The sequence below is a fragment of the Poecilia latipinna genome, unplaced genomic scaffold, assembly GCF_001443285.1.
Source record: "Poecilia latipinna isolate Pla-1442-1.1 unplaced genomic scaffold, P_latipinna-1.0 Scaffold400, whole genome shotgun sequence".
NCBI classification, from domain to species: Eukaryota; Metazoa; Chordata; class Actinopteri; order Cyprinodontiformes; family Poeciliidae; genus Poecilia; species Poecilia latipinna.
Genome location: NW_015113016.1, coordinates 214,788 through 230,188, shown reverse-complemented (window position 1 = coordinate 230,188; position 15,401 = coordinate 214,788). Strand labels below are relative to the sequence as shown.

General features: G+C 41.6%; 1 protein-coding gene and 1 long non-coding RNA gene across 2 annotated transcripts in view; one reads left to right on the top strand and one right to left on the bottom strand.

Annotated features, from left to right (window-relative positions):
• adra1aa (adrenoceptor alpha 1Aa) overlaps positions 1–14,408 on the top strand; it is a 19,473-nt gene extending 5,065 nt beyond the window's left edge. Inside the window, exons 2-4 of the mRNA XM_015037292.1 lie at positions 127–308; positions 3,367–4,830; positions 12,283–14,408. Of these exons, the coding sequence (XP_014892778.1) occupies positions 3,933–4,830; positions 12,283–12,827 (1,443 nt within the window). The 5' untranslated portion in view covers positions 127–308; positions 3,367–3,932 and the 3' untranslated portion in view covers positions 12,828–14,408. The remainder of the gene's footprint in view (positions 1–126; positions 309–3,366; positions 4,831–12,282) is intronic.
• On the bottom strand, positions 426–7,205 carry LOC106950432 (uncharacterized). Its single transcript, XR_001425615.1, has 3 exons — positions 5,886–7,205; positions 2,688–2,749; positions 426–1,969 (listed from the first exon to the last, which is right to left on the bottom strand). It is a non-coding gene; the product is annotated as an uncharacterized LOC106950432 (long non-coding RNA).
• Positions 14,409–15,401: the final 993 nt, after the last annotated feature.

The following is a 15,401-nucleotide window of genomic DNA, read 5'->3' as shown; positions in this document are numbered from 1 at the left end:
AGGAGGGTGGTGCAGCACTGGCGGGAGGGAGGGGTGGACGGGGGGGGGTTGGGGTGGGCGGTAGAATATGGAGAGAAAATAGCTCAAGAGGGCAGTGAGTGATTTTGTGCTCATCATCATCTGAAGAGACTCGGAGCACCTGGGGCTGGCTCTGCAGATTATCCCCGGCAGATGTGAGCGCTCTCCGTCATGAGCGCACTTGGCTCTCCGCCCGCCGCCGCCTCCCTGCGCGACTCGGCAGCCGGAGCCGAATCCAAACGCCGCTCAGCGCAGCAGCCGTCGGGATGCGGGAACAGACTCAAAGTTAGGTGAGTCTCCCAGATATGTTCATTTCAAATGTTTAAGTATTTTTTTGTGTGTGTGTGTGTGTGTGTGTGTGTGTGCGTAACTTGCTTTCCTTTGTCCTCCCCCCCACCCCCCCTTACTGGTGCGTGTTTTTTATTTGTCTGCACAGGCATTTCATTTATATATTGTTTTAGAGGTTATATTTACACGAGCCAACTTGTATGTAGTTAACCATAAAAGTATGCAGCGATAATATATTATATAATTGTATTAAACAAGGTAAGAAATAATCTGAAGTTGTTGCGCGCGGGCATCCAAAGCCAACCCTCGCCTTTTTAATCATTGAGTTCATCCCTTTTAAAACCAGTCTCTGCCAACACTAAATAATCTTTAAATTTAGAACTGATGTTAATGACAACAGTGAAGTTTTCAGTGGGCGTAGAGCGGAAAGGTCTGTGAGTGAGCTCTCTGGTGGCCACGGCCCCGTCCATCCATTTGTCATTTCACTGCGCTGGAAATGAACTTTCTGTCAGGTGTCGTCCGGCGCCGTGTCCGCCTCTTATAGAGCTGGGATTTTACTGCGCGCAGCGGTGAAGAGGTTGAGATTACATCTGAACCACGAACGCCTGTTTACCACTGACCAACTAAAATAAGTACTGACAGACAGCGCAGTCCAGCTGTCCACCGTGGATCAGACTGGAGAACTGCCAAACACGGAGCTTATACCTGCAGCTCTTCCTGCATTGGAGGAGAATAAAAAAAAAAAAATCTATGTTCTTTTTTTTTTTTCCACCATTTCCTTCGGAGCAAGCTGTGTGACAGCAGCTTCCAACACCGGGCTTTTCTGGGCTGCCCTGCAGTATGCTTGCCCTTTTACTCATCACCCCCCACTGTGGATGTGTGTTCTTCTGGATGTTAAAGGCACAGAGAAGAGTGAAATTCTCCTGAATAATTAGCAGAAATGAAAACTCATTCTCCTGAAACACCAGTATGAAATGATTGCTAGTCCTATATTTGTGTAACTGTTTATTTTTTTATTTTTTATTTTTTAATTTGGGTTCCTTGCGCTTATGCGACTTTTTCCACATCACTTTTGCTCGTGTACTCCTCCCACTGGAAGTCGGATAACCTCAAATTAAATCTAAAGCATCCTTCTGACTGAATTATTCTCAGTTCGAATCTGACTGTCTCTGCGAAGGCCTTGGGGATCTGTATGAGAACATTAAACATAAACTGACACACTAATCAGAGAAAACGGCAAAGACGCAGAGAAGCTGCAGAGATTTACGGCTCGGGTGGAAGAATCTGTTGACACGACAACTGTAGTGAGTTATATTTCACACATTTAGCCTCAGGAAAAAGTGGCAAGAAGACAGCGTATGTAGAAAAAGTTGATAAGCAGTCGTGGAAGTGATAGAAGCCACACAGTGGGAAAGAGCATACGTTTACCCTGCATGGTCAGATGAGACCAAATTTGAACTTTCTGGCTCACAAGCCAAACAATATGTGCAATGGGGAAAACTGACGCTCCTCATCCCTCTAACTGCACCTCTGTGAAACGTGGTGGTGGAAGCATCATGCTGAGGTGCTGTTCTGCAGAACAGGGTTGCTAAGAGCTGACAAAGCTGGATGAGTCACCTTCCAACAGGAAGCCCGAGTCTGTACGCCCCCTACAGGCCTGCAGCTGCAATTGAAGCAAAAAGTGTTTCTAAAAGCTGCACATACTCAGATGAGATACCCACACATGCCATACTTTTCAGCTTAATGTATAAAGAAATAATAATTTTAATATCAAATCATTTGAGCAAAATAGTTTTCTGACAGATTGTGATTTTCTAATAAAATGACCTTGTCTTATACCACAAGAGTCTTGCATATTTTAAACTAAAGGAGCAAAATACTTCCAATGACGGATAAAGATTTTAGTCTGATTGAGCAAAACAAGAGGATAGAAAAATGCAACTCTCATAAATCCCTTATGGAGATTGTTACAAGGTTTCTACTTTGACTTGTGTGGGTGATAGAAGCTCGAGGTGGTGTGTTTTGATGTCCATCCAGTGGATTTTATTTATTTATTTTTTGCACATTGTGCCAGAAAGAGTTCACCTGCAAAAACAGATAGATAGATAGATAGATAGATAGATAGACTCAAAATACCTTTTCAGTCTTCAACAAAGCAGATTAGCAAAATCCAAACCAGCAACAATGCCACAGTACTTTTACTTATCTAATCAACATTCGTTTAATCTGCACAAGCAGGATTAGTTTTGTGTCCATCAGTTTTTGCCCATGACATGGAGATGCTATGCTGGTACGGCATCATTTACTTTTAGCCAAGCAATGCTCTCCTCATTGAAAGCAAATCTGAGTCAAAGACAAATTCCTTGTTTGTGTGCACAAACCTGTCGAATAAAGCGGAGTCTGATTCTGGAAGAAGAGATCACCAGCTGATGTAAAGGAGGATCTGCGTGCAAAGAAAGCATAACATTTATCCAAGGAGCCGAAAATATATATCTTTTCTTATTAAAATGAAAACTTTTCATCCAGGAGCCCTCTCACGCTACAAGTGTGTGACAACATCCTGGAGAGATGTGGCTTTGAAGTTTGATTACACAGTGCCTCGCAAACAAATTTCTGCCTTGCCTCCACATAGATCAGAGGATTTTATTGACATTTTATGCAGTAGACCAACACAAAGTAATGCGCAATTGTGAAGAGCAGGAACAATGGCGATTTAAAAAAAAAAAAAAGAAAACATCTTTTCAATAGAGTGCTGTGTTCTGAAAATGTCAGCGTAGTTTTCCAAATTCTTGTACCTCACATTTTTTGTTTACTCGATAAGAGGAGTCTGCACTCACACAGCTCTCACACCAACTGTAGTTCAGACGCCGCTTCTCGCCCACAGACTACACAAGGCTGAGCAAGTTATAAGGAAAAGAAAAAAGGAAACTATAAACCTGAAACAATAGGCAAAATCGTGGATGTTTTTATATATATATTTTTGTGTGTGTGTGTGTGTGTGTGTGTGTGATGAATGTGCTAGCTCTCTTTACACTTGTTCCTCTGTCTCTCTTGTCACAGGCGCAGGAGGCTGCCGGAGAATGCTGCAGCTCAATATGCCCCTGCATGCTATGGGGAGAGGCTGTCTGTTAAGTGCTGCTCACCTCCCACTCGGCCCAAAAAAGTGGCTTCTCGTTCCAGCTTTTAATACAAAAGACTTAAAATTTGGGTCCAGAGTGACATTTTTATCTTTGGCGAGACGATGTGCAAGGTACACCCGTGTGTCCATCCCCTTTGTAGTGCTTTTCTGTCAGCGCTTTGCACCAGCTGTATAATATCAGAAATAACATCGCAAATCTTTTCGAGATGGATTACCTGATTTCAACAAAGTAGGCTTCATTTGCATATTTTATTCTTCTCTCTCAGTAATTCTTGAAGCATCTCGGTGCATTGCCGGCATAATGGCTCATTTGCGGGAGGCCTCATCATTCAAATTATGTTTTGACAAGACTGCCTTGATGTGATCATTACTCTGATGGCTTTCACGAGAATGCCATGAAGCCCCTTTTTTTCTTCGGAGAACAAAACTGAAGGTGCTGTGCTTTCCACGGACCCCGTGCCCACAAACCAGCACCGTTTTGGAGCTGATGGGTCCCGTGTTGGACAACATGACCCCGGCTTCTCTGACCCAGAACTGCACGAACTGCAGCCACATTTTCTTCCCAGAGCTCAGGGTGGTGAAGACTGTGGCTCTAGGGATGATTCTTGGCGTGTTCATCCTGTTCGGAGTGGTTGGAAACATCCTGGTCATCCTCTCCGTGGTTTGCCATCGCCACCTTCGGACGGTCACGCATTATTTTATTGTCAACCTGGCGGTGGCAGACCTGCTGCTGAGCTCCACCGTGCTACCCTTTTCAGCCGTTTTTGAGATTTTGGATCGCTGGGTGTTCGGACGGGCTTTTTGTAACGTTTGGGCGGCTGTGGATGTGCTCTGCTGCACGGCCTCCATCATGAGCCTCTGCGTGATTTCCGTGGACCGCTACATCGGAGTCAGCTATCCTCTGCGCTACCCCTCCATCATGACGAAGCGCAGGGCTCTTTTGGCAGTGATGCTGCTGTGGGTGCTCTCCATAATCATATCCATCGGACCATTGTTTGGTTGGAAGGAACCGGCGCCGGAGGACGAGTCCATCTGCAAGATCACCGAGGAGCCAGGATACGCGATCTTCTCGGCCGTCGGCTCCTTCTACCTCCCCCTGACCATCATTCTGGTCATGTACTGTCGAGTTTATGTCGTCGCTCACAGAGAGAGCCAGGGCCTCAGAGAGGGCCACAAGACGGAGAAGTCAGACTCGGAGCAGGTGATTCTCAGGATCCACCGTGGAAACACAACCGCACTGGAGGAGGAGTCCCTGCGCAGCCGCACGCATTTCGCCTTGCGGTTACTCAAGTTTTCACGTGAGAAGAAAGCTGCAAAGACGTTGGGCATTGTGGTTGGCTGCTTTGTGTTGTGCTGGCTGCCGTTCTTCCTGGTGTTACCAATTGGTGAGTATCTTCATCTTTACCTTGGACGCAATGTTGATGAAGATTTCCACCATCTGGCTGAACATTTCAACAGGATACAGTAGAAATAATACTGTTGTGCATTAGGTTTACTGTTTGGATGGAAAAAGAAATCTATTTATTTAGTCTGAAACTAAAAAAGAGGGTATGCACATAAGTTGCAGCTTATATAAACACCTACTCCTGTTACAACCTCTTGACCTCAATACTGTATTTGAAAGGCAGTCTGTGCATGAAAAGCTGGATCTTTCTTACCCACTTGTGATAACATCACTGGATTGTTTTCGTCCTTGAGGAAATGTGCGTTTCAGTGAAATATTTTCAAGTTGGTATTGACTCTCAGCAACTCTCGATGGCCACTGATCCTTTGCGATAAAAGCTGTAATTAACTTCAGGATTCGCTTTGCCTTCCCTGAATTAGAGGAAAGCGCTAACAATGTTGGCTTAATGGTCTCCGAGTTTATGGTAGCAGGTTAAAAAGTGTCACGTTTGTCACGCCCCCTTCGCTTTTAGCTACACTGGTTCTAGAGAACTATTTACCTTCTGGATTAATTAATTGGACAGATCCCACTCATCGATTTATTCAACTGCCAGGGCTTCTGAGTGCTTCCTCGTTTAATGGTCAGAGCATTTTAATTGAATCACTCCTTTATGGCTTCAGGCAGGAGTTCCAACATTTCAGACAAGCCCTGTACCTTCCAGAGCACAGCACACTTGTAAATGTAAGGGTAGACGACCTATAAATAGCCCGTATAAATCTTTCATATCTCTGACGTCCTCCTGTCCTTACTACCTGTAAACAAGCTCCAAGAATTTCAGACCGACATACATTTAAAACGCGGACCCTTGTCACTCTGCTCCAGCTTGCACTGTGTCTTTGTGACTCACCTCGTTCAGCGCCACCCCTTCAGTGACAGATAAGACCGTCACAATGGAGCCTTACACGACAAGACTAGCATGCACGGAATGGAAATAAATCTCCTGCTTTTTCATCCTCATGCGAGTCAGATGGAAATTGGAAGCCAGTCGATACGAACCTTGACAAATGTTGTTGTTCTTGTTGTTGTCCCATAGTCTCACGCTGGTAAATATAGCTGACCATTTGGTTGCGTACTTTCTGACTGGTGAGCGGGTATAAAAGCCCACGCTGAAAAATGCTCCGCGCTGACACCGGTGTCACTTCTCATACCACATGCCGCATATGTCCGTCGACAATGATAGATTTAGCGATGAGTCACCAAGCAGCGGCATTGTACCGACACACTGCCTATGATTGACCGACATTTGTCTGTCACGAGACAGGAAGAAAGAAGAAAAAAAAAGAAAAAAGTTTGGGACTAGGATCACGGTTGAGATCCTAAAAAAGACAAGTTGTTAGGCCTCATGTTTATTTGAGGGTTGTCCTTCTCGCCGCTTGACATTTCAGAAGTTCCTCTTCTGTGTTATTTCATGGCGTAAAATAATGCTAAATAAAATGAGAGCTTTACTTACTGACAAAACCAAAAAGACATCATGTAATAATTTAGTAGCCTACATTTTGCTCTGTGTGTTTGCTCAGTCTTCTAAACTGCTTTTACAAGGTCTTCCTGGTTTACCAAATTTAGTTGGCGCGCCTGTAAGGAATCTGGTTAGTGCTCTCACTCTGTGTGAGATTCTGCGTCCTGGATTTCATTATTAATGTGGCACAAATTACTTCTCAATAGCATGCAGTCACTGTAGAGGACTTAATTGTGTAATGAAAACATGTATTGTAAGATATTACATTTTTTGTTTACCAAAAAAAATAAAAAATTCTTGAAGTTACGTTGCATATTTGTATGCAGTCACCCTTACTCTGATGCTCCTAAATAAATTCCAGATTGCTCTAATTTGTCAAGCCCTGTGTAATTTCATCTCAGTATAAATTCAGCTATTCTATGTAGGCCTCAGAGGATTGTTAGAGAACATAAGTGAATGAACATTATCATAAAAAAACAACAACAACACAGCAGACAAGTCCGAAAGAAAGTTGGGAAGAAATTCAAGGCAGAATTAGACAAAGCAAAGAACATCTAAAGGAGCAAAAAGGATCAAACAATACAAAGAGTGTGGAAAAAAGCAAACATGGAGAGCATTCATCAACAGCAGTATTAATAATAAGGGCCTTTGGTAGCTCTGGCAGAGCTGCAGAGACTCGTGTGGGAGAATTTGTTGACAGGCAACAATTAGTCATGAATCCTACAAACGTGCCTTTTGGGAAGAATAGAGCCTTTTGAAAGAAATGTGGAAGAAATCATGCCTGCAAGACAGTATGGGACACAGCAGGCATGTGGAAAAAGGTGCTGCAGTCAGGTTGGCAAAAAGTGTAACTGTCTTGCCAATGAGCTAATTTTAGCATCAAAATACTTAGATTATTGAACATATTAATCAGGTAATATAATTTATGTAATAATCAATTAAACAATCTGGTTACAAGTCTGATGTGGACTCTTGACCTTCTCAGGAAATAATCAGTGAATAGGAATGTAAAAATACATGGACCTTATCAATCATTTACACATGTCTAACAAACCAAACCAACTCAAATTAAAGAACGAGCAATGAAGAACAATGAAGAAAAAAAAAGAAAGGTCTCATCTTATTATTCGCTCAAATTGATGCCTTACTAGATTTTTTAGCCAAATCTTATTTGAAAAGATCTTCCTTTTTTTATCTGATCTAAGAAAGAAAACGAACAAACAGGTTTGAAGTTGTGCACTTATCTAGTTCCAGATCAGCAGAGTAGCGCGGAGTTCTCCATCCTCATCTCCATGGAAACGTCACTCGCTTTCAGGATCTCAGGCTATCAGTCAGCAGACAGGATAGGAGTCCGTCTCCTTAGCTCTCTGTTTCTCACCGAAGCGTCTCGGCCCGCCGCCCCTTCGACAGGGCAGGGTTGCTTGGAGAAATGAGAGAAGGTAACAGGCGACTCGTTCAATATGCCCGGGTGCTTGGGGTCCGGATTGGACCGGATCTCAGTATGACAGCAGTTAGATAATGGCTACTGGCTCGAGTCATGAAAGGTTCCCCAGCTGATGGTGAGAGTCGTACAGGGAAGCCCTTAGGAAAAGAAGGATTCAGAAATGCGACAGGCAGAGAAACAGGTGATGCTGGTGAAAACAAAACAAGGAATTTCAACAGTGAATGGAGGGCATGGCAGCTTATCTTGATGAGAGAGGAGCAGCACACAATTCAATAGCTCTGATTCTATTATTATTATTATTATTATTATTATTATTATTGTTGTTGTTTGGCTTCCCATGTCCTTCCAACCCTCCTAGGCTTCCTGCCATGTCCTGCACTTGAGTCGAATTAGATCCATATCAGGAGGCAGTCGGTATGATGTGTTGGTGCGGATGTTAAACCCTCGAGGGACAAATCCTCAGCTAAACTTTATCAAGGACATTGATGTTTTCATGTAGCGTCGCAGTAAAAGCCTCTAAGGTTGTCACGGTTGTCAAAACACTTTAGAACACCTAACATGAGCTTTATTGTTGTACTAATATCATTTAAATTCTTTCTAATCAGGAAACTGGCGCTCTTCTTTCTCAATTCAACACATTGGCTGCTAAAATCTGAGCCTGGCAGGTGATACACAAACATGTAAAAAATATTTTTTGACCGATTTCATGCGAATGTGGAGCTCGAGAATGACACAAAGGTTCACCTTTCAGTTGGATTGCAGCCCTGAACATACAGCCAGAGCTGCAATGCAATGGTTTAGATCAAATTGCTTCCATGTAATGCCACCTAAATGAAAGATTAGAATCTGAAAAAGTTTAGGATTTATGTTTACCAGTCCATTTTTGCAAAGAACAATAGGCTACAAATTAGGTTTCTAGATGTAAAACTCTAGAAGAGCGCTAACTCAACAGAGCAGCAATTACAACGAAAGACGACACACTGTAAGGTATTGACACACAGGTGCGAATACCAATGCACACTGCTTTTTTTTCAGATATTTATTTGTGAGAAAACAGAAAAACGCAACTTATTTCCCTTCCACTTCATTATTACTTTTGGAAGGAACTGCGTTTCACTGAGCCAAATGATGGAAGGGTGGCTAATTCACACATTGCTTCTTTGCTGACGGCTTCGGATTTTCTGACTCATGACTCGTGACAGATTCTATATCAGATAAACCCCTCCAGTCATCATCTTGATACCCTCAATACAGATATCTGCACTAACTGCCCACCTGAGGAAAGCATCAATCACCGCGGCCCTCCACTGAAATCCCAGCCCATGTATTGCTCATCTTTCTGTCTTGATGAAATTCACCAACATGCAATAAAACTGATTGCCTGGGTTCAGACCTTTAAATCCGACCTTTAGATCTGTCCAGTCCAAAGACTTGACTGATTTGTCTGGCACAGTGAGATGAAACAATTGCTTTGTGTGTAAAAAAAGAAAAAGAAAAAGAAAAGCCCCATCAGAACCATTGACCCAGAGGCTAAAGTACGCAAACTGAAGGATAAATGGAGGAAAATACTGATTTGTTTTTTTTTATTTTTCCTGTTTATTTCCTGAAACGGCTGCAAAAAAATAGATATATTGTGGCCTGACTACACATCTGTGTCAGCTTAAATAAATCCAGTGACTATGTGGGCTTTTGGTAATGGGTTTTGGAAAGGCTATTTTAATTCCCCCATGGAAATCAGTTATAGACGGAGGAAACTAAAACATTCTGCCCAACAGTAAGAACAACAAAAAGCCAGCTGTCCAACAAGAAGAGGAAATTATACATATTTTTAAAACTATCACGGCATTTCTAAAGTCAGACAATAGGAAAAGAAGATTAGATGGTTTCTTCCATCTAATCTTTTGGGAGCCAAGTTTGGCTCCCAAAGGAAATTAGATCTCTCACAAGATGACGCAAGAATCATTTTTTTTTTTTTTATTGTATGTATAATTTATTCTAAAATAGTTACAACATTATTACACACATCAAACCATTGTAATAATTGCTGAGCAGCCTTTGTGCATTTCTTTTCTGCAGGTATTTTGAGGATTTTTCTTTGGTGATGAGCTCCTCATCCTTTAGGTTGGAAGGCCTCCCTGCCATCACCCTAATGATGGCTTTCTCATTCACACACAGTGCTGCTGCTACTACAGAGGTTCTACTTGATAACAATTATTATTGTGTTTACATTATAAACTGTTAGATTCTTCTACAATGAGTTATCTCGTGACAAAGTTCGTATTACCAGAACTGCAGCATCTATGAGTGTATTCTAAGGAATATTGATCATTTTCTTAACTGTGATGTGCAAAAAATAGAAAATCTTTCCAGATTCAGCATGTTACTGTAACCTCAAAAACACAAAACAGACCAACTTCACTGATCTCCTTTCAACCGTCCAAAACCTCGTTATTTACTGCTATGGCAGCGTAATTTCTTCCCTAAGGTAGATAAAAATGTGGCTTATGCTGCTTTACAATAATAATAATAATAATAATAATGGACTAGGTCTTTACGTTTGTATTGTATTGTTTTTCTTTTTTGGTGTGCAACAATCCCCTGCTTCTTTGTATTATTGTATCTTTCAAAGAGTTCATGTTTTGGTGGCCGCATGATTAAAATTTCAATAGATACAACAAACAAGCCGTGGCAAAACAAACCGGTGTTACACAACAGCCTCTGCCGAAGCATGTTGTCTGTTTGAAGGTTTCAAAAATACAAAATTATAGAGACACAATACATTTATCTAACAGCTGTAGCACCCCTCTGTTTTTACAACAAAAAAACAAAAAAACGAGAGAAAAGAATCTATCAGGAATACCAACAATGATCGAATTGTTCTCTGCTAAAGCCGTCAATAGAGATAGAAAATCATTTGCTCGCAGACTATCCTCTTTTCATATATTCATTCATGATTACATCACCGTTTTATATTTACAGAGCTCAGAATTTTTTTTTCTACCAATAACAACTTGCGATAAAGCATTTCACTGAAAGCTTTTACCATTCCAGCTGAGAGGTGTATAGCGCAAGCAGTCGGGCTTTAAATTATTCTAATGCTTCATTGTCTCCCACTGAACACGTGGCAAGTCACCTTACATATACAAAGACAAGCAGAGCTGCATATAATACCCCTCTTTAAGCCATTACCTATGCTTCTTCATTAAGGACCCCACTCATACTCCTGAGTGCTTCCTCTAATCAAGGGAAGCACAGTTTATTACTGCAAATCTATTAAAACACCACATCTGAGACTGAGTCATGAGGTTATATTTAGTGAAAATTTTATGAAATAAAAATAACATGTCGTTAACTTTAATATTAAAAAGGAAATGACTACCGCCGTGGCTGCGGTTCACGTGTTGCTTTGTGGAAATTTATCTCCGGAGAGGCACTGGCGATGGAAACTGGGGGTTTTAATTTAAATCCAAATCACCTCAAGTGAGCTAGCAGCGTGGCTAGCGCTAATGTTGGTTAGTTTACTCACTTTGCCTGTACAAAAGCGCCTGCTCTCAGATTATAAATCAAACTAGTTTGGAGGATTTCCTTTTTTAACATTTTATTTCATTTGTTTTTTGTTTTTTTTTTTATTTATGAGACTGCTGGTTGGCATATCTTTTGTTTGTATCAAACTTTTTTTATTTTTCAAAATTAAGACACAATTGCACATTTCCCCTCCCTGTATCAATGAAGGCATCCACATATAATAAGATTCTGCAGGGCAGAGATGCTTCCAACATTTTCTAAAATGACGGCAACAAAAATAACTGCAGCACATCTTATTATCCGATTTACAAGACAAATTATATTTCGCTAACTTTTTTTTTCAAAATTTATTTTAAGAGCAAAACATCCTTAAACAGCCCTTCCTCTTGTTATTAATCATTTATAAGCGTAGACTCTCTTACAGTGACTGCAAGAGAGAAACAGAGCAGTCAGCTTTGCACAGCTTCACTGTTAAAATAGGATTTCACCTATATTCTCAAAATGAAGGCATCTTGATTACACGGTTAAAATTTTGAATCCGTCATTAGAGATAAATGTGATTAGCACATTGAGTGCTGTTAGTGGGTCTGAGCCCTGCAGAGTAAATGCATCCCAGCATTAACTCTGTGAATTCCCGTAGATTGTCGACATTTAAAGTCAAGAGTATAGCTTGTTAACTTGTTCTGTTCAGACTGGAAGACCATCACTTTAGATTTATACCTGCTTGAGGCCCACGGCGTTCACTGCAGTTGTTCTTTCAAATAGTGGATGTTGCTCCGTTTTACAGAAAAGAACCTGCAGAGAAAAGTGCCTTCCTAAGCAGACAGCCCCAAAATTAAAACCTTGACCTTACACTGCAAATAAATGTAGCACTGAAAGCGTCCATGTCGTCTCTGCTGCTGCTTGTTTTTCTGTAGATCTTTGCTGCTTCTTTCTTCTGAACCCCTCTGTGTCACCTGTCGCTGCAGGCTCCATATTCCCTGCATACAGACCTTCAGACACTGTCTTCAAGATCACCTTCTGGCTCGGCTACTTCAACAGCTGCATCAACCCCATCATCTACCCGTGCTCCAACCAGGAGTTCAAGAAGGCTTTTCAGAGTTTACTCGGAGTCCACTGTCTGAGGATGACTCCCAGACCGCACCACCATCATCTGAGCACAAGTCAAAGTCAAACCCAAGGTCACAGCCAGGGCCTCACGCTGAGCCTCGACAGCAGGGGGGCTCCCTGCAGACTCAGCCCCTCCTCGTCGGTGGCCCTTTCCAGGACTCCTTCCTCCAGGGACAGCAGGGAATGGAAAGTCTTTTCCGTGGGCCCCATCGGTGGCGGCGGGGAGGGGCCGGCCGATACGAGCAGAGCCAAGGTGGCGAAGCTGTGCAACAAGAGCCTCCGCCGCAACTGCTGCTGCATCCTCAGTCCCGAGACGCCCCCACAAGAAGCCGCTGTTGTCGGAGACCTTCCGACGATTAAAATCCACCAACTTTCTCTGTCGGATAAAGGAGAGGCTGTGTGACCCGCTGTCGAAGATGCACCGCTCTGGACTCTTACTTAAAAAGTCAAAGATGAGAGACTATGTTTTATTTTAATACTGCTGCTGCTTTGAGGCTGAAATTTACCTCAACTTTAAAATTGTTCCTTTTCTGCAGTGTAAGTTGGCTAAGAAGGCAACAAGAAGAAGGTTATTATTTTATTGTTTTATTTTATTTTGTCAAACATGTCAATGAAAATGATCCAAAATCCCTTTGGTGAGGTGGGCCAGCTAATCAAAGCATTCCAAGATGTTTACATGCACATTGGGTATAAAATGCATGCACAGCCTGTTAAAATGACAGATTTTCTGATGTAAAAACGAGACCAAGATGAATAATTTCAAGACATTTTCGACCTTTAATGTGACCTATGACCTGTACAGCTGATCTAAAAAACAAACTGAAATATTTCAAAGGGGAGGGAAAAAATCTAAACAACATATGTCTTAAGTGTGCGCGCCCTCTTATTGTATTATGTTTTATGTTTTTGTCTTCCGAATTGACCCCTACATTCAAACTGATGCTAACCAGGGGTCAAAGTGCCAAACCCAACAAAGTTGACTTGTGCTAGAAGACGTTTTCTCACCTTTCTTTAGTTGCAGCTCGCAGCAAAAATCAAAGTCTGCCAAGAGCTTCCAAAGCGTCAGAAGAATCAGATTCCCAAAAAGGTATCAGTCAGGAGAAGACTACAAGGCAGTAAATATACCACAAAACACCAAACCAAAAAGCTAGATGTCCAACCAAAATAAATAAAACAACATGAAAACAAATGGTTAGGACAAAAGCAACATTAACTGCAAGAAATTTTACTGCAAGTATTGTCTGTGTGGACGGCCATGCTCTTATACCAGGGTTATATTGTAATGTGTCATTGAAATTTTTTCTTTCAATGAAAAAATTAGTATTGTATTTTTGCTAAATTTTGCAAAAATACATCAAATGTCCTCTAAAAACATGAGGAAAAATGTGTTGGCATTAGATTAAGCTAACTTTTCATCCATAATTCTGGCAAAAAAAACAAACAAACAAAAACACAGAATATCGTTAATAGACACAATATTCATAAGCCGTCAGCAATACTACTCGTCAATGTTTGTACAAACTCTTTGGACTTGTATTACAAAGCTGAAGATGAATAAGAACATCATCATTCAACAGAAATGCTTAAATATTAAAAGGTGCTTAAACAAAGTATTAGTTTAATCGGGCACCACATATTCAGCTGTACAAGAAGAATTTCAGGAATGATTTATCTAATGTCTTTACAGAAACAGAAATCTGACATTTTAACAGCAGCGTGTGAACTTTTTGTACGCACTCCATTTTCCATTATATGAGAGATGTTTAAATGTGTAAATGTGTAAATATGAAGGTTTAATCTACTGCATGGTTTCAAATGACATATTTCAAACAAAACAAAACAAAAAAAACGCTGGTGCTCCCGATGTTTCCAAAGTTTTCCTGAAGCTGCTCATCTTGTGAAAATGTTTGCCGAGGAACCTCACATGCTTCCGTGTCACAATAAATTCCTACGACATGTTTCCCAAGGGAGGAGGATTTCTGAGGACATTTCTGAGCTTCTGTTGCTTGTTGTCATCTCTGCCTTGTTTCTTCTTGTGGGTTAATCTACTGCACAAATTTGTCCCTTTACTTTTTCTGCCGCATTCCCACAGTGTCATGAATCCTGTGAGCGGGGGACAGATGGATCCCTTAATGCACTACTCTGGAATTTTAACTGACCTTGTGGTTTGCTGGCCTCAATCCTGACCAACCTCAAGCCTCTTAAAAAAAAAAAAAAAAGAAATCTGCCAGATTTAGAGATGTCAGGATAAACTCTCACACAGTCTCAGACATTCTTCTCTCAGGCCGCGCTCCCCGTTTCTATCGCTGTCAGTTCTGATAACCGTCGACGGATTGCGATTCTGGCCCTGGGTGGGCCCCTCTTTCCCTATATATCAAGTTCAAACCAGAGATTTACATACAAAGACAATTTGTTTCCTCGCTGTCTGACATTAACTCAGACTCTTCCTGCTTTAGGTCAGCTAGGATCTCAGCAATATTTTATTTTGTTTAAATGCCATAATAATAATGGCTTCCTGCTCTCTGAGTGGTCTACAGAGGTCTGTTTTCACTGTGGATAATGAAAGTCCCACTCGATTATGCCGTCGCTTGCCCTGTATCTATAGGCACGATGGAACAACGTTGTCTCCGCTCACATTCATACGTTGCCAGTGCTTTCTCCAGTCCGCTGCTTCATCTGTTGCTCATCCTGAGCCCATTGCTGGAGCAGATATGATATATTTATATGACACAAAATAAAAGAAAAACTACACCAGTGGAATTCTACGCAATTCCACGTTTTATTATGTTCAGCATCTTCCATTTGATTAGAAGGGTTTCTTTTTCGTTCTTTATCTTGTCCTTCAGTAATTCTCGGTGCAACACCACAGGCGAAACAGGGGATATGTGACTCTAAAGGTGCTTTTTGTTTGACAAACTGCATTGTGAGTGCTGCAACCCCAGTTGAACCGAGTCCCCATCGTGACGGCTCTACCGGA